Source organism: Elgaria multicarinata, chromosome 7 (assembly GCF_023053635.1).
Source record: "Elgaria multicarinata webbii isolate HBS135686 ecotype San Diego chromosome 7, rElgMul1.1.pri, whole genome shotgun sequence".
Lineage (NCBI taxonomy): Eukaryota > Metazoa > Chordata > Lepidosauria > Squamata > Anguidae > Elgaria > Elgaria multicarinata.
Window position 1 is genome coordinate 28,824,344 of NC_086177.1, and position 22,848 is coordinate 28,847,191.

Consider the following 22,848-nt stretch of genomic DNA (forward strand, 5'->3'; position numbering starts at 1 on the left):
TTTAGAGTTGAGGCAGGAAATGTGCCTGGGCAAGGGTCAACAGCTGTTAATGATGAGAATGGTGTTGTTGTTTTCTTGTAAATTTCAACAGAGCAAAGCAAGAAAAGAAATGTCAATATGATGGAATGTATCCATTTCAGTAAATATATGTGAAGTGTGTGAAAATACAGCTTTTTTTTTAAAAAAAAAAAAAAAGCAAAGGCATCTGTGGCATGAGTCAGGGGTTTTATTGTGATGGGATTTTAGGAAAATCTGTTAAATTAAAAAAAAAGAGAATTAGGAGTGGATAATTGACTCACTAAACTGCTTCCCCGTGGTGTTATATTACACAGCTGCAGGTTTGTGTGTAAATATCACAATGATATAATTGCAATTAATGATGGCTCTTTTGTTTTTTGTTTGATAAAATGCGCAAATTGATGAGACATTCAGCTCCTAAATCTCTAGTGAGTGGGAATAGTTAGAAAAATAGATTAGTACAAGTAAATACTGACAGTCCTCATAATCAAACAAAATCCAGTCAGAATCCAGTCAGTGGTGGCAGCCTGATAGTGGAACTCTCAAGGGACTGATCTTCTTGTTTAGTTTTAGATGGGCTGTTAGATCTTTTTTGTTTCACACCCTTTTTGAAGGAATTAAATGTGATTCATTTCATCCCTCTGCTTTTAAAGTTGGGGTGGTTGTTTTATTTGTTTGTTTCTTATTCTTTGCTATGAGGATGTTTTTAAAGCCCTTTCTGGGTTGAAAGGTAACTCCTAACTTTGTAAATTGTTTTCAGTCTTTCAGATTTTCACCATGGAACAACTGGCTAATGCAAACATACATTTTGGTCTGGACCTCTTCCAAAAATTGAATGAAGCCAACCCAACAGGCAATATCTTCTTTTCCCCATTTAGCATATCCTCTGCAATCGCCATGCTCTCATTAGGGGCCAGAGCGAACACAGCAACCGAACTCTCAAAGGTCAGACAGTCTGTTCTCTTAATTTTGGTGCTGAATTCTGTGTAAATTGTTAGAGGGCTATCCTAGGATTCCAAGGACTGTAGGACTTTTCAGATCCCCCTCCCAAAGGCATAGACACTGCTACAATTTTGGGAGGGGGGCTACACGATCTGATCCCTCCTTCCCCACTCCCTCTCAGCAACCGTGGAAAGAATTGTGACACCTGCTTTCCAAGGTCTCAAAAGCAGCCTCAGAAGACCTTGGAGAAGTTAGAGAGGGGTCATTCCAGTGGGCCAGGAGGAGAAAGGAGAGGCCCAGATATAAGAAATCAGATGGCCTCTCCAGTCCCGCCACCACCAAGTGCGCTTCTCCTAGAGGCCTCAAAAGTAGGCTGACCATCTGAAAAGGAGGACAGGGCTCCTGTATCTTTAACAGTTGTATTGAAAAGGGAATTTCTGCAGGTGTCATTTGTATATATGGAGAACCTGGTGAAATTTCCTCTTCTTCACAACAGTTAAAGCTGCAGGAGCCCTACCCTCTTTTAAATCTGGTCACTCTAGTATAGCTCCTGCATCTTGAAGTGTTGTGATGAAGAGGGAATGTCACCAGGTTCCCCATATATACAAATGACACCTGCTGACATTCCCTTTTCTATGCAACTGTTAAAGATACAGGAGCCCTGTCCTCCTTTTCATATGGTCACCCTACTCAAAAGTCCATCTAAGAGGCAAAAGCAAAATGAGGAGGATGGAGAGATTTAAATTGCCCCCGTTCTCCTGCCCTGTTGGCAAAAAACGAGCAGTGGTTTGGATACTTGGAAGCCCCCGAGCTCAGAGGCTTCTGTCTAATGGGGTGCAACCTTTAAGGAGATTCAGTTACTAAACTTTTTAAACTCTTATATTTAAAATATCCCACCGGCTATGAGAAGCTTTTTATTGGGATTAAACAATGCATTAAATGCTGTTAAGATTATTGCAATTTATAGTCCCAGTTTCAAGGGAGTGGTTTTGTCATTATTGAATTATGATGGCGACGCAGTTACACAATAAAGCTAATTTACCTTCCTTCCATGGTTTGCATACCATCACATCAAACTGCCCAACCCATGTGGAATCCACTGATGGCAGAAACAGCAAGGATATAAAGGGAGAGAAAAATATATAATTCTGCAATAAAAATGCTGTGAATGAATTCTTTATTCCCTACACCCTCAAAGTCAACCCTACCTAGGGCCAATTCACAGTGCTGACTACTTTTATGCAATCTTTTTACATAAGCACACGTAGAAAAATCTTGGTGCCAACCAGGCTGCATATGCCGGACTCTCTATCCATTTGTATCATCGCAACTGTGAACTGCCCAGAGGTCTTTGGCTATTGGGCTGTATAAAAATGTAATAAATACATAAATAAAACTAGCAGTGCAAGCCAGTTCCTATTGTGCCTGTGAACCAGAACAAAGAACTGCTTGCACAACGGGGATTTCCTGATTCTACAAGCAACCCCAAATGAGAGAGAGACAGAATTGTTCCAGATTGGGGCAGATCAACAGACTTGGCAGACTTACTCTGATCTGGAAATGAGCACTTCCGATCATTTCCAAGGCTCCTTTTAGAACTGTAAGATCCCTGTCGCACAAGCAGTCCCTCCCGCTGGCACAAAAGAAAAAGTGGAACCACAGCAGTACTATAGCTTCATATGCTTCTGTACCTTGTAGGCTTATAGCCAGGCTTCTCATGACTGGGCAGTTTGGTTTGGAAATCAATGTGAATCAGCTTGTTTGATAACATATAAAAGCTTTTTAATAAAATAAGCTGGAATTGCAATGAAACGCCATATATTTAAACATACAAATCCCATGTGCTCACTGTCCAGAAGAGGACCAAAAGCCAGAGCAAGTTTTCTACTTATTTATTCATTGAGGCTACAACTGCACGTTACATATATTTTTGTTTCAGTGTTTTGATAAATTCACTGCATGGCGGCAGAGGATGAGGGGAATGCTCATTCTGAACACAGTGCATGTTAAAAAAAAGAGAGGCTTATGTCTCCACTCGCTGGCCATGTTCTAAGTGAAATGAATGCAGCAGCGTCTTCTCTGACTGTGGCCTACCAGGCGGCAAACATGATGAACTGCAGCCTTCCCATTTCTGAAGTGTTATTACAGATGTACAAAATTATACATGGTGTGGATAGGGAGACCTGTCCCTCCCTCCCCCCCCCCTCTCTCTGTCATTACAGTAGAACGCAGGGTCATCCTATGAAGCTGATTGGAGATTCAGGACAGATGAAAGGAATTACTTCTTCATATAGCGCATAGTTAAACTATGGAATTTGCTACCACAAGATGTAGTGATAGGCACCAATTTGGATAGCTTTAAAAGGGGGTTAGGCAACAGTTTCTAGTCCTGATGGGCAGTATGCTACCTCCAGTATCTGAGGTAGTTGGCCCATGTGCACCAGTTAATGGGGAACATCGGCAGGAGGGTGAAGTTGCGCTAATGTCCTGCTTGTGGGTCCCTTGTCAACAACTGGTTGGCTACTGTGTGAACAGAATGCTGGTCTAGATGGACCCTTGGTCTGATCCCAAAAACCCGAAACAGCGCACCAGTTGAATAAGGGCAAAAAATTGCTAAAAAGCATAGAACTGAACAAAAATACAGAAAAGCAATATTGTAAAGTGACAAACGGGGAGGAATAAGGAAAATGAAATCTAAAAATGGTATAATACAAACTGACAAATTATTTAATAGGCAAAGCTGACTAAGTGTAAACAAGGCACACAGACAATATGTTAATGGATATGTATACCACCCCAACCTAACAAAAAGCACGGGTGATAGTAAACAAAGAAAAGATTCACAGGAATCCATTTTCAATCTTGTATTACCATGCACACAGGTTCTTCAGAAAGGCAGTATTTCATGTGTACAAAGTCATTAGCACCACTAATGAGCAAACGTTGTGGAAATAAAGATAAAGTGAACACTTAGGAAATCTCTCCAACCCAGAAAATCTTATTAATTCTCCCTGAGGGAAGATGTAATTTGTCAGGTTGTATTATATCATTTTAATTGTATTTGTTTCCTAGAGAGCTTCGGCTATTGGGCGGTATAGAAATGTAATAAATAAATAATAAATTATTTGCCCACCTCTTTTTCATAGAATCATAGAATCATAGAACAGCAGAGTTGGAAGGGGCCTTCAAGGCCATAGAGTCCAGCCCCCTGCTCAATGCAGGAATCCACCCTAAAGCATCTCTGACAGATAGTTGTCCAGCTGCCCCTTGAAGGCCTCTAGTGTGGGAGAAACCACAACCTCACCAGGCAACTGATTCCATTGTCGTACTGCTCTAACAGTCAGGAAGTTTTTCCTGATGTCCAGCTGGAATCTGGCTTCCTTTAACTTGAGCCCATTATTCTGTGTCCTGCACTCTGGGAGGATCGAGAAGAGATCCTGGCCCTCTTCTGTGTGACAACTTTTTAAGTATTTGAAGAGTGCTATCATGTCTCCCCTCAATCTTCTCTTCTCCAGGCTAAACATGCCCAGTTCCTTCAGTCCCTCTTCATAGGGCTTTGTTTCCAGACCCCTGATCATCCTGGTTGCCCTCCTCTGAACACGCTCCAGCTTGTCTGCGTCCTTCTTGAATTGTGGAGCCCAGAACTGGACGCAATACTCTTTTGTCACCTATTACAACATTGTTTTTCCATACTTTTGTGCAGTTGTATGCTTTTTAGCCTTTTGTGTGGGTGGGTGGGGGTCTGATCCAGCATGGCTCTTGTTTTGTTCTTTTTATTGTGGAGTTACTTAATAAATCCATTTTTCTAGTTGATCATAGGGGTGATTGATTAAGCCACTTCTTTTTTTCTTCTGTTTTCATGCAGATATTTCACTTTGATGCTGTTGAAGATCTTCATTCACGATTTCAGGCACTCAGTACTGATGTTAAAAGGTGTGATGCGTCCTATGTACTGAAACTTGCTAATAGGCTGTATGGAGAAAATACCTATTCCTTTTTGCAAGTAAGTTGATTACGAAGATATAAAAGAAATTTGAAAACTTACCTGTTTATTAAAAACACTTTTTAAAACTTAGCAGGGTTATTGGTCCACAATGTAACAATACATTGTGCCTATTCAGATGACACTTCAGGCTCTGTGGTTAGCAAAACTATGGTTCCCTGGGGTTAGCACTAACCACAAGCCATGCTGTTGCACACAACACTTTAAGCCACGGCTACAGCCGCTAACCCTACTGCAGACAGTCCAACTGTGGTTAGTGAGTGAGCAGGATTTAACAAAACACATTGCCCAAATCACCTTAAACCCTGCTGCTTAACCAAAATCCTTAACCAGCAGCGTTTAAGTTGTCTTCTGAACATTCCCATTGAATATTCACACATATACATTCATATACACACATACACATTGGTGCATCTTGTAGGATGTCGTTATTTTGGTGCAAGCTTTATTGTGTTTGGCAGACATTCTTGCATAAATCTAAACTATCTGATAATACTTACAATACGTTTTCCCTTGCAAAGAATTATACCCAAAGTTTAAGTTCAGTAATAAGTAAACGTTATGCAGATCAATCCTGCAAATCACATATTTGCTTTATCTATGTTGAAGCAGTATTTATAGAGAGTGCCTTCTCAAATGATTCACTTCAAATGGTGTGGGAAACAGATCTAGGAGTTCATATAGAGGAGACAAATTGGAATGCATTGTGGAACAGGTGTCCATTTAAAACAATATCAATTAAAAATAAGGAATTAATGTTAAGTATAACCCACAGACAGTATATCACACCTAGGAAAATATCGATTATGAGCCCAGGGACATCCCCAGAATGTTGGAGGGGATGCTCAGGCACAGGAACATACATACATAAGTGGTGGTCTTGCCCTAAGGTAAATATTTTCTGGACATCAGTGTTCCAAGAGATTAGTTCAATAACCAGACAATGGGTTCACTGATCTACACTCCTAGCCTTCTTAAATTTATATATAGGATTAGATAGTAACCTGCTAAGTAAGGAATTAATAAGTCTTCTGTTTTTAGTGACAAGATGGTTGATAGCCAAGTATTGGTAATATGGTAAAGGAATCTGTATCGATAACTATCAACAGAGAGTATGGCAGATTGCTCTCTTAGAAAAACTGACTCAAAAATTAAGGATAGCATGAGGACAATTAAGGGAAGTCAAATTTGAAGGGGTATGGAGGAAATTTACTGATTTCGTGAATAAAGGAGAAGATGGGAGAATGCCTCCATTAGCATACAGAGTTATGGAGAGCACAGGGTTAAAGAATGGAAGCCCTGTTCTATATAAAGATGAAAGAAAATATGGTCTGCAAAAGTGTGATCCAGAGTTTATGAGGGGGGAAGTAAGGAAACAAAATGTCTTAAGTAAGTTAATTATTAATAGTATTAAATCTAGGTGGGAATTTGTGCCAAAATTGAATGTATATGTATGATGTAATATTGGACTTATGTAACCAGAACCAAATCATTATTATTATTATTATTATTATTATTATTATTATTATTATTAAAAAAAGCATTATGCCTTCTCTTTGGCTAAACTATCTGGGCATTTCCTACAGGGCTATGTTTTTACAGAAAAAAAACCAAAACTTTTGGTGGTTTTTCAATGCTTCTTACCTGTTACATGTGTTATGGGAGAACTGATATTCTGGAGAATTTACCTTTACATGGATTGAAGAATACTGTGAACAAAATTACTGTTGACAGCCAAGAATGGGGGATTCATAGGGTGTGTAATCCACAAGGGGAGGGTGACTGGATGTTTTTATTGTACGTTGGTAACATTCCCCCATGATTTCTCCAGGATTTCTTGACTAGCACTCAGAAGCTGTATGGAGCTGAGCTATCCTCAGTGGATTTTCTAAATGCCTCAGATGAAGCACGAAAACAAATTAACCAGTGGGTTGAGAAACAGACTGAAGGTGAGATGTTCCAGGCAAACTCATATCTCATTTTTCAGATCTTTTAGTAAGAACTACTGGAAACTTTTTTCTCACCTTGACTGTATTACATTTCTAGTCAGTCTCTTCTGCTGCATTTCCAGTATGAATTGCAGGAAGAATAACAAAAAATACTATATAATAACATTTTTTTCTTCTCTCGTGTGGTAATTTTATTTTAAGTAAGAGTACATTTAGCTATGTCGTAAAAGTTCAGTGGTGGTAACATCTTGATGAATATAATTTAGGCTCCATCTTATGCCCAAATACATGAAGCTGAACCATATTGAACACAATGCAACCATGTTGTGTTTAAAGATGGATAGGACTGCCCTGCAAATACCATAAAGTGAAAAAGCAGTGTCAGGCTGGCTAATGTGGGAAACTAAATGTTGAACTAAATTCGATCTAGTAAGGCAGTTCTTATTACACTCTTATTTAACTCTAGCCACCAAAAATTTAGCAAATTAGAAAGATCATATAACTCCTTTGCACTGAAAGATATCTAACACGGGAGTTAAACAGATAGTCATGCAAAACATTTATGCAGTTCAAGATAATGGCTGAGGTTGTATATTCCCTATCAACAGTGCAATGTCGCTGGAAATATGCATCCTCATATATACTGCATAGCAGGGAATGCCCCCCAACCTTTTTATAACTGGGTGCACATTTCGGAAGTTGAGAAACTGCTGTGGGCATCACCAAAAATGACCAATCAGAGCAACATCATGTTGGTGACCACCTTAGATTGCATCTGACTCAGCAAAAGCTTTTGTTTCATGTCTATCGGACCCTGCAGTGTCACTTTAATAAGAGTTTGTCTAATTAGGGTAATTGTTGGTGGTATAAAACAGCTAATGGTTGTTTTAAACATATGATTTGGCAATAAATGCATAAATCCCATTTTATAAAATTCTTGTAGAAGAACAAACTGGTCATAGTACATTTGCACTAAATGCTCACTGTTCTTATAATGTTATACATGACTTGACTCATGTATAGATAATGAACTCTGTAACTTTTCTTTCAAGGTAAAATCCCTGAGTTGTTATCTGAAGGTTCAGTTAATGAACTAACCAAACTGGTTCTGGTCAACGCCATCTATTTTAAAGGCAGTTGGGAAGAGAAATTTCAGGAGGCAGACACGAAGGATTTGCCTTTTAGACTCAACAAGGTAATTGCAGCCTTTTTACTACAGTATTGTTCCTGCATTGGCAAGTTGTACAAGGTCGACTTTAGGGGTATGTGGATAATTGTTAAATTAGCATTCCATTTTGACAAATACTAAAAACAACTGAGCACCATCCAGGTAGAGTGGTACTTTAAAAAGAGGTTTTGTGCACATGACTAGATTTCCCAAAATGTGGATGGGGCACCTCTGAATTCAGTGTGTGTATATGAAGGTAAACTTTCCCCTATCAAATTCAAATAATTTTTCAGTTTTGAAACATTTCATTGAATTTATTGGACTAGATTTCTGTTCTATTGCTTGAAGGAGAACAGCTGAAAAGGATAGAACATGTTTGTTTTAATATTCGCTTGCATATTTTTCTGCCTTTAGACAACAAAGAGTATGTTATACATTTTTATTGATTGTTTGTTAATGGCTTATTAAGGCTAGAATCATACGTGCACTTACCTGGTAATAAGTCCCACTTAATTCAGCTGACTTCTCATCGGAATGGGATTGTTTTGTAATGTTACAAGCCATGGCTTGTTACTGTAGTTTCTCTCCATGCATTGCCTCTCTTCTACTAACCATTTGTACCTTCCCCCTGAGAGCAGACTCTGTATGTAATGTTGCCAAATGGTCTTCGAACTTGAGATGCAGCCACTGTGTGAAGAATTTACCTTCTCAACTATTACGACAGCTATTTGTATATTGGCACATATAGCAGTCAGGGAGTGAGGAAGACCTTTATTGTGAACGCAAGAGATTATTGTTCAGCAGTAGCTAACTTCACAGTCTTCTACGTTATTCCAGACATCTAACTTAAGAAGCTTTAACTTACATTCCATATTTACATGCTTATTGCTATATATTTTTAAAACTATTCAGAAGGAAAAGAAGAATGTGAAAATGATGTTCATGAAAAAGAATTTTCCTTTTCGGTACATCCCTGAATGTAAGTGCCGTGTGCTGGAACTTCCTTACAAGGGAAAAGAACTTAGCATGATAATCCTCCTGCCTGATGACATTGAGGATAATTCCACTGGCCTGGAACAGGTGATTATGTTTACTTCTCCCTCATCTTATAAATACTTCTATATTTCCACATACTAAACTGATATGACACACTGTATTTGCAATAGTGCAGCTCATAGGATCACTGTGTGTGCATGGTTGATACTGAGAATCATAGGAGCACTTCTAGGTAACATGTGCTGTGACCTGTTCTGTACAACAACGTTGCTCTTCTGAAGCAGGGGCTGCATTGTCTAGAGGTGGAGGCAGAATACAGGCTCTCCTCCCAGAGCAAGCTCTTTAGAGAGAGCCCTAGTTGAGTCCTTACGCCTCATCTATCCCAGGAGGCAATGAGTCTCCAAGACCTAGGGAAGGGAGATCTCTTTTCCATCTCAGCTCCCTGAAATCGATTTTAACTGGAGATGCAAGGGTCTAAACAAGTGATTCTTGCATGAAAGGCATGTGCTATGCTTCCTCTAGTACAGTGAAATCAAGCTTACTACTTTAATAGACCTTGTCCAAGACATAGACCGTGTCTTCCAGACCTACAGTGGCCCCGTTCAGACAACATGCAAAACCATGCTGCTTAACCACAAAATGGTCAACAGACTGCATTAATGCATTCCATTAACCATTTTGTGGTTAAGCATCATGGCCTCTGTCACACAAATCAGTGAGTTCTGCCTTTTGTTAATGAATTAGAAATATTTATGCTAGAATAACAGAACTAATTCATTCTCTCTTTTTGTAATTCTAGTTGGAGAAGCAGCTCACCTTAGAAAAGCTTCAAGAATGGACACATCCAGGGAAGATGTATTCAAACAATGATGTGAACGTGCATCTGCCTAAATTTAAGCTTGAAGAGACTTATGATCTTAAATCTCATTTAGTTGCACTGGGAGTGATGGATGTCTTTGATAGTGGCAAGGCTGATTTGTCTGGAATGTCAGGAGCCCAAGACCTCCACGTGTCCAAAATTGTTCACAAGTCATTTATAGAAGTGAATGAAGAGGGCACAGAAGCAGCAGTAGCAGCAGTAATGGTAGGGAAGTTCTGTAGAGTTCCTAGGGAAGAGGATTTCAATGCTGACCATCCCTTCCTGTTTTTAATCCGTCATAACCCTACACAAAGCATATTTTTCTTCGGCAGAGTTGCTTCTCCATGAAAATTAAAATGAATCACAGGAACACATGCCAGCCATTACAGCGACTCCCATCAAGCACAATGTTCTTTCTTTCCCTGTTTGGGAAAAAGCTGTTGGGGGAGAAAACTGGTTCCTGGGACAGAAAGCTTCGAAGATGCTTTAACTAAATCTCTGATTTGATTTCCCTCCTGGATTCTCTTGTACTGCTTTGCTAGTTCTATCAGTGTTTTAAACCGAAATGCTACTGTACACTCTTTCTTCTAAAATCATTCAGATATTGATTGTTTTAATAAACTTTGCCATTTGAAGAAACGCTGCTGCAAGGCAGAACATTGAATAATTTAAGGCAATTATTTGACATTCACTGTGGTGTAGTATGATTTCCTCTGCTGCTCATTTTTCTTCAGTAATTCATTGGTAACCAAAACCAGAACTTCTAGCAATTCATTAGTAATGGAAACAGTAACCATTCCTGAAACAAGAATGTGATTACCGGTCTCTGCTTTTCAGCAAGGCTGTGGTTTCTGATATTACTACCATACCATCCTACAAGTACTGGTAAAAGATCAAACCATGCAGAACTCTTTCCAGGTGGAAAGCCTGTCTGCGTAGTCATTGACTGTGTATCCCTTCTTCTCCCTGCCCAGGTTCTCCTTCCACTAAAGGTAGGTTGAACCTTCTGGGCCAGTTGGTTGGTTGGTTTTAACCATTCATTGGGAAAGGGGTGAAATGACAGAAGTTTCAATGGCATTTGGGGGGCTGGGGATTTGATGCTTGCCTTAACTTTACAAGGTGGCTATTGTGTGAGTGTTTTCTTGCTTTGAACAACAACAAAAACACCTTATGTGGTGGTGTGAAGCTCTCCAACCACAACCTCCCAGCTAGACTGCTTGTCCTGGAATGTCTATGGCAATGACAGAAGTAAGGCAAACACATAGCCTGCTACCGCCTGAAGTCTTTACTGACATTTTTGTTTCCCATTTGTATTTTCAAACGTAGGCAGGGTTTAAATATAGCCTGGTTCTCAGCAAGTATTTTCCAGCTCTGCTGCTGTATGCAAAGTCGATAAGAGGGGTGGTAGATGGTCATTCTAAGGACCAAATTCATAGGAACAGTTTTCCAAAATACCCAGAAGATCTTTGTAACCCGCACACCCCACAATTGCCATCTCCCTAGCTTTCCAAAATCCAAAGGTGCAGATAGTGATGTTTTAGCAGTAGCTGGTACAATGGGTGCCCCTGGGTGGAATACTCTTTCCAATGACAAGGAGGTCTTTCAGATGGGGGAGGGGGAATTGTTTTTCCTTACCATTGCTCTGCTTCCTGCTTCTCTTGCACATTTAAAATGAGCAAAATTACATGGGAAGAGAGCAGTGCCCACATGGCCTGGAACCTCTCAGCCCATTCATTTTAATAGGACAGTGCCCTCTAGTCTGCATTTTATAGTGCAACTTTGACTGCACATTGCAGCAAATCCCAGCATATTTCAGAAGAATCGGCGTTTCTGAAGTTTATTTTTTTCATGGAATAGGAGTGAGAGGTGCACAGGAGGCTCACATCGTCATCAAAATGACCCACAAACATCCGTGAGTGGCCATAAATTGCACCTATAAAGACGCCCAAGGTTTCCTCCCATCGTTGCAGAATATATCTCCGAGGAGAAAGACCGGGAATAACTTTTCTCCGTTAATACGTTGAATTACTGGATGACTTCTCTAGAAAGCCAAAATGCTGTTGCATTGGTGGCTCATTTACCTCTCACATTATGGGAAGAAGAAAGAAACAATGACGGTAAAAATAGATACATTTATTTTGGTTTTTGACACTGATTGTGGACTGCATAAAGTTCCTAGCAAAGCATGAGCTGCATCTCCACTAACTAATCTGTAAGATGCTGATGGTAGTGGTGAAGACAGTTCGTTGCCCTTTTCCAGCACACAGTGGTGGAAGGAAGGCAAGTGCGGCTGCAAGGCGCCTCCCGGCGCCAAAGCGCCTCCGGAAAGCCGGGGGCCTGCGACTCTCAGACGTGAACTACGAAGCCATCCCCCCTCCTCTCCAGACTGCATCTCTCCAAGGGCGGCGCCTGAGGAGCGGCTCTGCGTTCTGTCGCCGCTGGAGAGAGCGCCGTCCGCTTCCAAGCCACGCCTAGAGCCGCCTCCTTCTTAGGCTCGACTGGGGCGGCGGCTGCGCCTCCCAGACAGCGACTTGCCCTTGGTCCTCTCGCTCACCAAGCCAGGAGAAGGGAGCAGTTTGGGTCCGTCGCTCAATCATCGCGGAGAGCCAGCGGGCGGCGTTTTCGTCTGCGAGCGGCAAATTGCCTCGCGTGCGCCCTGCCCGCTTCGAACGCCTTGGGCCAGCTGTTCAGAAGGGCCGCCTAGAGAAGGTATTTGATGGCGCCGCGCCTGGGCTGCTCTCTCGACGTTTCTCCTCTCCGCCATGGGAGAAGGAACTCGCGTGGAAGACCTGCTGCCACTTTCTCACGGGGTGGGAGGACAGCTGTTCAAAACGGATTCTTGGAAAACGGGCGTGGAGGGAGGTGAGCAAAAGTCACCAGCTACTTCAAGGGTTGTGTCCTACTGGCTGAGGTTGCCCGCAGCGCCTTTGGGGTAGAGGGATGTTATTGTCCCGTGGTTTTTCCTTTCCTTCCCAGCTTTGCCGGAGGAGAATAGATTCTTGCCACTGAAGTTCGTGCCTGGAAGGAGTTTTTAGAGTTGAGGCAGGAAATGTGCCTGGGCAAGGGTCAACAGCTGTTAATGATGAGAATGGTGGTGTTGTTTTCTTGTAAATTTCAACAGAGCAAAGCAAGAAAAGAAAAGAAATGTCAATATGATGGAATGTATCCATTTCAGTAAATATATGTAAAGTGTGTGAAAATACAGCTTTTTTTTAAAAAAAAAAAAAAGCAAAGGCATCTGTGGCATGAGTCAGGGGTTTTATTGTGATGGGATTTTAGGAAAATCTGTTAAATTAAAAAAAGAGAGAATTAGGAGTGGATAATTGACTCACTAAACTGCTTCCCCGTGGTGTTATATTACACAGCTGCAGGTTTGTGTGTAAATATCACATTGATATAATTGCAATTAATGATGGCTCTTTTGTTTTTTGTTTGATAAAATGCTCCAATTGATGAGACATTCAGCTCCTAAATCTCTAGTGAGTGGGAATAGTTGGAAAAATAGTCTAGTACAAGTACAAGTTCAATCGCAGCTTTTAAAGCTCAACTAAAAACTTTTCTTTTTCCTAAAGCTTTTAAAACTTGATGTTGTGCAGACTTTATACTGTTAGTTTTACCCTACCCTGTACCTGTTTGCATTCTCTTCCCCTCCTTATTGTTTTACTAGGATTTTATTAGATTGTAAGCCTATGCGGCAGGGTCTTGCTATTTACTGTTTTAATCTGTACAGCACCATGTACATTGATGGTGCTATATAAATAAATAAATAATAATAATAATAATAATAAATACTGACAGTCCTCATAATCAAACAAAATCCAGTCAGAATCCAGTCAGTGGTGGCAGCCTGATAGTGGAACTCTCAAGGGACTGATCTTCTTGTTTAGTTTTAGATGGGCTGTTAGATCTTTTTTGTTTCACACCCTTTTTGAAGGAATTAAATGTGATTCATTTCATCCCTCTGCTTTTAAAGTTGGGGTGGTTGTTTTTAATTTGTTTGTTTCTTATTCTTTGCTATGAGGATGTTTTTAAAGCCCTTTCTGGGTTGAAAGGTAACTCCTAACTTTGTAAATTGTTTTCAGTCTTTCAGATTTTCACCATGGAACAACTGGCTAATGCAAACATACATTTTGGTCTGGACCTTTTCCAAAAATTGAATGAAGCCAACCCAACAGGCAATATCTTCTTTGCCCCATTTAGCATATCCTCTGCAATCGCCATGCTCTCATTAGGGGCCAGAGCGAACACAGCAACCGAACTCTCAAAGGTCAGACAGTCTGTTCTCTTAATTTTGGTGCTGAATCCTGTGTAAATTGTTAGAGGGCTATCCTAGGATTCCAAGGACTGTAGGACTTTTCAGATCCCCCTCCCAAAGTCATAGACACTGCTACAATTTTGGGAGGGGGGCTACACGATCTGATCCCTCCTTCCCCACCCCCTCTCAGCAACCGTGGAAAGAATTGTGACACCTGCTTTCCAAGGTCTCAAAAGCAGCCTCAGAAGACCTTGGAGAAGTTAGAGAGGGGTCATTCCAGTGGGCCAGGAGGAGAAAGGAGAGGCCCAGATATAAGAAATCAGATGGCCTCTCCAGTCCCGCCACCACCAAGTGCGCTTCTTCTAGAGGCCTCAAAAGTCCATCTAGAGGCAAAATCAAAATGAGGAGGATGGAGAGATTTAAATTGCCCCCGTTCTCCTGCCCTGTTGGCAAAAACCGAGCAGTGGTTTGGATACTTGGAAGCCCCCGAGCTCAGAGGCGTCTGTCTAATGGGGTGCAACCTTTAAGGAGATTCAGTTACTAATCTTTTTAAACTCTTATATTTAAAATATCCCACCGGCTATGAGAAGCTTTTTATTGGGATTAAACAATGCATTAAAACAATTTATAGTCCCAGTTTCAAGGGAGTGGTTTTGTCATTATTGAATTATGATGGTGACACAGTTACACAATAATTCTGCACTAAAAATGCTGTGAATGAATTCTTTATTCCCTACACCCACAAAGTAAACCCTACCTAGGGCCAATTCACAGTGCTGACTACTTTTATGCAATCTGTTTACATAAGCACACGTAGAAAAATCTTGGTGCCAACCAGGCTGCATATGCCGGAATCACTATCCATTTGTATCATCGCAACTGTGAACTGCCCAGAGGTCTTTGGCTATTGGGCTGTATAAAAATGTAATAAATACATAAATAAAACTAGCAGTGCAAGCCAGTTCCTATTGTGCCTGTGAACCAGAACAAAGAACTGCTTGCACAACGGGGATTTCCTGATTCTACAAGCAACCCCAAATGAGAGAGAGAGAGAATTGTTCCAGATTGGGGCAGATCAACAGACTTGGCAGACTTACTCCGATCTGGAAATGAGCACTTCCGATCATTTCCAAGGCTCCTTTTAGAACTGTAAGATCCCTGTCGCACAAGCAGTCCCTCCCGCTGGCACAAAAGAAAAAGTGGAACCACAGCAGTACTATAGCTTCATATGCTTCTGTACCTTGTAGGCTTATAGCCAGGCTTCTCATGACTGGGCAGTTTGGTTTGGAAATCAATGTGAATCAGCTTGTTTGATAACATATAAAAGCTTTTCAATAAAATAAGCTGGAATTGCAATGAAACGCCATATATTTAAACATACAAATCCCATGTGCTCACTGTCCAGAAGAGGACCAAAAGCCAGAGCAAGTTTTCTACTTATTTATTCATTGAGGCTACAACTGCACGTTACATATATTTTTGTTTCAGTGTTTAGATAAATTCACTGCATGGCGGCACAGGATGAGGGGAATATTGGAATATGTTGGTCTAATATTTACAACCTTATTTTAGTTATTGCCAGACTGGGCTTCTGGCCAATAACCTTATAACAGAGTTTTGCAGCGGTTTCCAGCAAATCAGCACAGACACAGATTAAGACTGAGACTTTCAGTAAGTTTAAACAAACCTTTACTGGCATATAAAAATATAATTTAGTTATGGCACTCACAAATACAAATACTTACATACGGTCAGTCAATACAGCTCTGATACAGTGATCATTTCTGAGTGATACATGTACATGGGAATACAATCCTTTTTATAGGCTAACTGTACAATGATGCAACTGCTTGCAATCCCTTAATTGAAACAATCAAGTCACCAATTATTCAATCATGACATCAATGTCCAGGTGCAACGTTGACCTTTAAGTTTTCTGCTGAGTCTTCTGATTCCTCCAGCTCCTCAGCAATTAGTAAATCCATGGAAACATAACCAGAACCCTGATCCAGGATTCCAACAGGGAATGCTCATTCTGAACACAGTGCATGTTAAAAAAAAAGAGGCTTATCTCTCCACTCGCTGGCCATGTTCCAAGTGAAATGAATGCAGCAGCGTCTTCTCTGACTGTGGCCTACCAGGTGGCAAATATGATGAACTGCAGCCTTCCCATTTCTGAAGTGTTATTACAGATGTACAAAATTATACATGGTGTGGATAGGGAGACCTGTCCCTCCCTCCCCCCCCCTCTCTCTGTCATTACAGTAGAACGCAGGGTCATCCTATGAAGCTGATTGGAGATTCAGGACAGATGAAAGGAATTACTTCTTCATATAGCGCATAGTTAAACTATGGAATTTGCTACCACAAGATGTAGTGATGGCCACCAATTTGGATAGCTTTAAAAGGGGGTTAGACAACAGTTTCTAGTCCTGATGGGCTGTATGCTACCTCCAGTATCTGAGGTAGTTGGCCCATGTGCACCAGTTGCTGGGGAACATGGGCAGGAGGGTGAAGTTGCACTAATGTCCTGCTTGTGGGTCCCTAGTCAACAACTGGTTGGTTACTGTGTGAACAGAATACTGGTCTAGATGGACCCTTGGTCTGATCCCAAAAACCCAAAATAGCGCACCAGTTGAATAAGGGCAAAAAAATTGCTAAAAAGCATAGAACTGAACAAAAATACAGAAAAGCAATATTGTAATGTGTGACAAACGGGGGGGGGGGGGGAATAAGGAAAATGAAATCTAAAAATGATATAATACAAACTGACAAATTATATAATAGGCAAAGCTGACTAAATGTAAACAAGGTAATTACACAGGCACACAGACAATATGTTAATGGATATGTATACCACCCCAACCTAACAAAAAGCAGGAGTGATAATAAACAAAGATAAAGATTCACAGGAATCCATTTTCAATCTTGCATTACCATGCACACAGCTTCTTCAGAAATGCAGTATTTCATGTGTACAAAGTCATTAGCACCACTAATGAGCAAACGCTGTGGAAATACAGATAAGGTGAACACTTAGGAAATCTCTCCAACCCAGAAAATCTTATTAATTCTCCCCGAGAAAAGATGTAATTTGTCCTGTTGTATTATATCATTTTTAATTATATTTGTTTCCTTATTTGCCCACCTCTTTTTGTCACCTATTACAACATTGCTTTTCCATACTTTTGTGCAGTTGTATGCTTTTTAGCCTTTTTTGTGGGTGGGTGGGTGGGTGGGTGGGGGTCTAATCCAGCATGGCTCTTGTTTTGTTCTTTTTATTGTGGAGTTACTTAATAAATCCATTTTTCTAGTTGATCATAGGGGTGATTGATTAAGCCACTTCTTTTTTTCTTCTGTTTTCATGCAGACATTTCACTTTGATGCTGTTGAAGATCTTCATTCACAGTTTCAGGCACTCAGTACTGATATTAAAAGGTGTGGTGCGTCCTATGTACTGAAACTTGCTAATAGGCTGTATGGAGAAAATACCTATTCCTTTTTGCAAGTAAGTTGATTGCGAAGATATAAAAGAAATTTGTAAACGTACCTGTTTATTGAAAACACTTTTTAAAACTTAGCAGGGTTATTGGTCCACAATGTAACAATTCATTGCGCCTATTCATATGACACTTCAGGCTCTGTGGTTAGCAAAACTATGGTTCTCTGGGGTTAGCACTAACCACAAGCCATGCTGTTGCACACAATACTTTAAGCCACGGCTACAGCCGCTAACCCTACTGCAGACAGTCCAACTGTGGTTAGTGAGTGAGCAAGGTTTAACAAAATAAGCTTTCCCCTGCAAAGAATTATACCCAAAGTTTAAGTTCAGTAATAAGTAAACATTATGCAGATCAATCCTGCAAATCACATAGATCCTTTTATCTGTGTTGAAGCAGTATTTATAGAGAGTGCCTTCTCAAATGATTCACTTCAAATGGTGTGGGAAACAGATCTAGGAGTTCATATAGAGGAGACAAATTGGAATGCATTGTGGAACAGGTGTCCATTTAAAACAATATCAATTAAAATAAGGAATTAATGTTAAGAATAACCCACAGACGGTATCTCACACCTAGGAAAATATCGATTATGAGCCCAGGGACATCCCCAGAATGTTGGAGGGGATGCTCAGGCACAGGAACATATATACATATGTGGTGGTCTTGCCCTAAGGTAAATATTTTCTGGACATCAGTGTTCCAAGAGATTAGTTCAATAACCAGACAATGGGTTCACCCATCTCCACTCCTAGCCTTGTTACATTTTTATATAGGATTAGATAGTAACCTGCTAAGTAAGGAATTAATAAGTCTTCTGTTATTAGCGACAAGATGGTTGATAGCCAAGTATTGGAAATATGGTAAAGGAATCTGTACTGATAACTGTCAACAGAGAGTGTGGCAGATTGCTCTCTTAGAAAAACTGACTCAAAAATTAAGGATAGCATGAGGACAATTAAGGGAAGTCAAATTTGAAGGGGTATGGAAGAAATTTACTGATTTCGTGAATAAAGGAGAAGATGGGAGAATGCCTCCATTAGCATACAGAGTTATGGAGAGCACAGGGTTAAAGAATGGAAGCCCTGTTCTATATAATGATGAAAGAAAATATGGTCTGCAAAAGTGTGATCCAGGGTTTATGAGGGGGGAAGTAAGGAAACAAAATGTCTTTAGTAAGTTAATGATAATAGTATTAAATCTAGGTGGGAATTTGTGCCAAAATTGAATGTATATGTATGATGTAATATTTGACTTATGTAACCAGAACCAAATTATTATTATTATTATTATTATTATTATTCATATTATTTTTAAAAAAGCATTATACCTTCTCTTTGGCTAAACTATCTGGGCATTTCCTACAGAGCTATGTCTTTACAGAACAAAAACCAAAACTTTTGGTGGTTTTTCAATGCTTCTTACCTGTTACATGTGTTATGGGAGAACTGATATTCTGGAGAATTTACCTTTACATGGATTGAAGAATACTGCGAACAAAATTACTGTTGACAGCCAAGAATGGAGAGATTCATAGGGTGTGTAATCCACAAGGGGAGGGTGACTGGATGTTTTTATTGTACGTTGGTAACATTCCCCCATGATTTCTCCAGGATTTCTTGACTAGCACTCAGAAGCTGTATGGAGCTGAGCTATCCTCAGTGGATTTTCTAAATGCCTCAGATGAAGCACGAAAACAAATTAACCAGTGGGTTGAGAAACAGACTGAAGGTGAGATGTTCCAGGCAAACTCATATCTCATTTTTCAGATCTTTTAGTAAGAACTACTGGAAACTTTTTTCTCACCTTGACTGTATTACATTTCTAGTCAGTCTCTTCTGCTGCATTTCCAGTATGAATTGCAGGAAGAATAACAAAAAATACTATCTAATACCAAACTGGTCATAGTATATTTGCACTAAATGCTCACTGTTCTTATAATGTTATGACTTCACTTATGTATAGATAATGAACTCTGTAACTTTTCTTTCAAGGTAAAATCCATGAGTTGTTACCTGAAGGTTCAGTTAATGAACTAACCAAACTGGTTCTGGTCAATGCCATCTATTTTAAAGGCAGTTGGGAAGAGAAATTTCAGGAGGCAGACACGGAGGATTTGCCTTTTAGACTCAACAAGGTAATTGCAGCCTTTTTACTACAGTATTGTTCCTGCATTGGCAAGTTGTATAAGGTAGACTTTAGGGGTATGTGGATAATTGTTAAATTAGCATTCCTTTTTGACAAACACTAAAAACAACTGAGCACCATCCAGGTAGAGTGGTACTTTAAAAAGAGGTTTTGTGCACATGACTAGATTTCCCAAAATGTGGATGGGGCACCTCTGAATTCAGTGTGCGTATATGGAGGTAAACTTTCCCCTATCAAATTCAAATAATTTTTCAGTTTTGAAACATTTTATTGAATTTATTGGACTAGATTTCTGTTCTATTGCTTGAAGGAGAACAGCTGAAAAGGATAGAACATGTTTGTTTTAATATTAGCTTGCATATTTTTCTGCCTTTTGACAACAAAGAGTATGTTATACATTTTTGATTGATTGTTTGTTAATGGCTTTATAAGGCTAGAATCATAGGTGCACTTACCTCGTAATAAGTCCCACTTAATTCAGCTGACTTCTCATCTGAATGGGATTGTTCTGTAATGTTACAAGCCATGGCTTGTTACTGTAGTTTCTCTCCATGCATTGCCACTCTTCTACTAACCATTTGTACCTTCCCTCTGAGAGCAGCCTCTGTATGTAACGTTGCCAATGTAACACTTATTTTCAAACTTGATTTTCAAACTGTCTTCGAACTTGAGATGCAGCCACTGTGTGAAGAATTTACCTTCTCAACTATTATGACAACTATTTGTATATTGGCACATATAGCAGTCAGGGAGTGAGGAAGACCTGTATTGTGAACGCAAGAGATTATTGTTCAGCAGTAGCTAACTGCAGTCTTCTACGTTATTCCAGACATCTAACTTAATCAAGCGCTTAAATGTTAAGTTCTTAACATTTAATGTGCATAAATTAAACATTTAAGAAGCTTTAACTTACATTCCATATTTACATGCTTATTGCAATATATTTTTAAAATTATTCAGAAGGAAAAGAAGAATGTGAAAATGATGTTCATGAAAAAGAAGTTTCCTTTTCGGTACATCCATGAATGTAAGTGCCGTGTGCTGGAACTTCCTTACAAGGGAAAAGAACTTAGCATGATAATCCTCCTGCCTGATGACATTGAGGATAATTCCACTGGCCTGGAACAGGTGATTATGTTTACTTCTCCCTCATCTTGAGTCCTTACGCCACATCTATCCCAGGAGGCAATGAGTCTCCAAGACCTAGGGAAGGGAGATCTCTTTTCCATCTCAGCTCCCTGAAATCGATTTTAACTGGAGATGCAAGGGTCTAAACAAGTGATTCTTGCATGAAAGGCATGTGCTATGCTTCCTCTAGCACAGTGAAATCAAGCTAACTACTTTAATAGACCTTGTCCAAGACATAGACCGTGTCTTCCAGACCTACAGTGGCCCCGTTCAGACAACATGCAAAACCATGCTGCTTAATCACAAAATGGTTAACAGACTGCATTGCATTCCATTAACCATTTTGTGGTTAAGCAGCATGGTTTAGTGTGTTGTCTGAAAGGGGCCTCTGTCACACAAATCAGTGAGTTCTGGCTTTTGTTAATGAATTAGAAATATTTATGCTAGAATAACAGAACTAATTCGTTCTCTCTCTTTTTGTAATTCTAGTTGGAGAAGCAGCTCACCTTAGAAAAGCTTCAAGAATGGACACATCCAGGGAAGATGTATTCAAACAATGATGTGTACGTGCATCTGCCTAAATTTAAGCTTGAAGAGACTTATGATCTTAAATCTCATTTAGTTGCACTGGGAGTGATGGATGTCTTTGATAGTGGCAAGGCCGATTTGTCTGGAATGTCAGGAGCCCAAGACCTCCACGTGTCCAAAATTGTTCACAAGTCATTTATAGAAGTGAATGAAGAGGGCACAGAAGCAGCAGCAGCAACAGCAACAGCTACATTCTTTTGTTTTCCTAGGGAAGAGGATTTCAATGCTGACCATCCCTTCCTGTTTTTAATCCGTCATAACCCTACGCAAAGCATATTTTTCTTTGGCAGATTTGCTTCTCCGTGAAAACTAAAATGAATCTCAGGAACACATACCAGCCATTACAGCGACTCCCATCAAGCACAATGTTGTTTCTTTCCCTGTTTGGGAAAAAGCTGTTGGGGGAGAAAATTGGTTCCTGGGACAGAAAGCTTTGAAGATGCTTTAACTAAATCTCTGATTTGATTTCCCTCCTGGATTCTCTTGTACTGCTTTGCTAGTTCTATCAGTGTTTTAAACCGAAATGCTACTGTACACTCTTTCTTCTAAAGTCATTCAGATATTGATTGTTTTAATAAACTTTGCCATTTGAAGAAACGCTGCTGCAAGGCAGAACATTGAATAATTTAAGGCAATTATTTGACATTCACTGTGGTGTAGTATGATTTCCTCTGCTGCTCATTTTTCTTTAGTAATTCATTGGTAACCAAAAGCAGAACTTCTAGCAATTCATTAGTAATGGAAACAGTAACCATTCCTGAAACAAGAATGTGATTACTGGTCTCTGCTTTTCAGCAAGGCTGTGGTTTCTGATATTACTACCATACCATCCTAGAAGTACTGGTAAAAGATCAAACCATGCAGAACTCTTTCCAGGTGGAAAGCCTGTCTGCATAGTCATTGACTGTGTATCCCTTCTTCTCCCTGCCCAGGTTCTCCTTCCACTAAAGGTAGGTTGAACCTTCTGGGAATGACAGAAGTAAGGCAAACACATAGCCTGCTAACCCCTGAATACTTTACTGACATTTTTGTTTCCCATTTGTATTTTCAAACATGGGCAGGGTTTAAATATAGCCTGGTTCTATGGTCAAAGGAGAACAACAAGCTCTGCTGCTGTATGCAAAGTCAATAAGAGGGGTGGTAGATGGTCATTCTAAGGACCAAATTCATAGGAACAGTTTTCCAAAATACCCAGAAGATCTTTGTAACACGCACACCCCACAATTGCCATCTCCCTAGCTTTCCAAAATCCAAAGCTGCAGATAGTGATGTTTTAGCAGTAGCTGGTACAATG

General features: G+C 40.0%; 1 protein-coding gene across 4 annotated transcripts; it reads left to right on the forward strand.

Moving 5' to 3' along the window:
• The first annotated feature begins 758 nt into the window (after positions 1-758).
• LOC134401398 (leukocyte elastase inhibitor-like) lies at positions 759-21,958 on the forward strand. Of its 4 annotated transcripts, none has more exons than XM_063130298.1 (6): positions 759-963; positions 17,561-17,698; positions 19,304-19,421; positions 19,685-19,827; positions 20,799-20,966; positions 21,456-21,958. In XM_063130298.1, exons 1-6 carry the CDS (start codon positions 796-798, stop codon positions 21,858-21,860), a joined length of 1,140 nt encoding a protein of 379 aa, XP_062986368.1. In that variant the 5' UTR covers positions 759-795; the 3' UTR covers positions 21,861-21,958. The 4 variants fall into 4 exon arrangements, with proteins under 4 accessions (XP_062986368.1, XP_062986371.1, XP_062986367.1 ...); XM_063130301.1 differs by lacking the exons at positions 17,561-17,698; positions 19,304-19,421; positions 19,685-19,827; positions 20,799-20,966; positions 21,456-21,958 and adding exons at positions 4,826-4,963; positions 6,795-6,912; positions 7,965-8,107; positions 8,993-9,160; positions 9,876-10,381 and having other exon boundaries at positions 782-963; XM_063130297.1 differs by lacking the exon at positions 759-963 and adding an exon at positions 14,022-14,202.
• Positions 21,959-22,848: the final 890 nt, after the last annotated feature.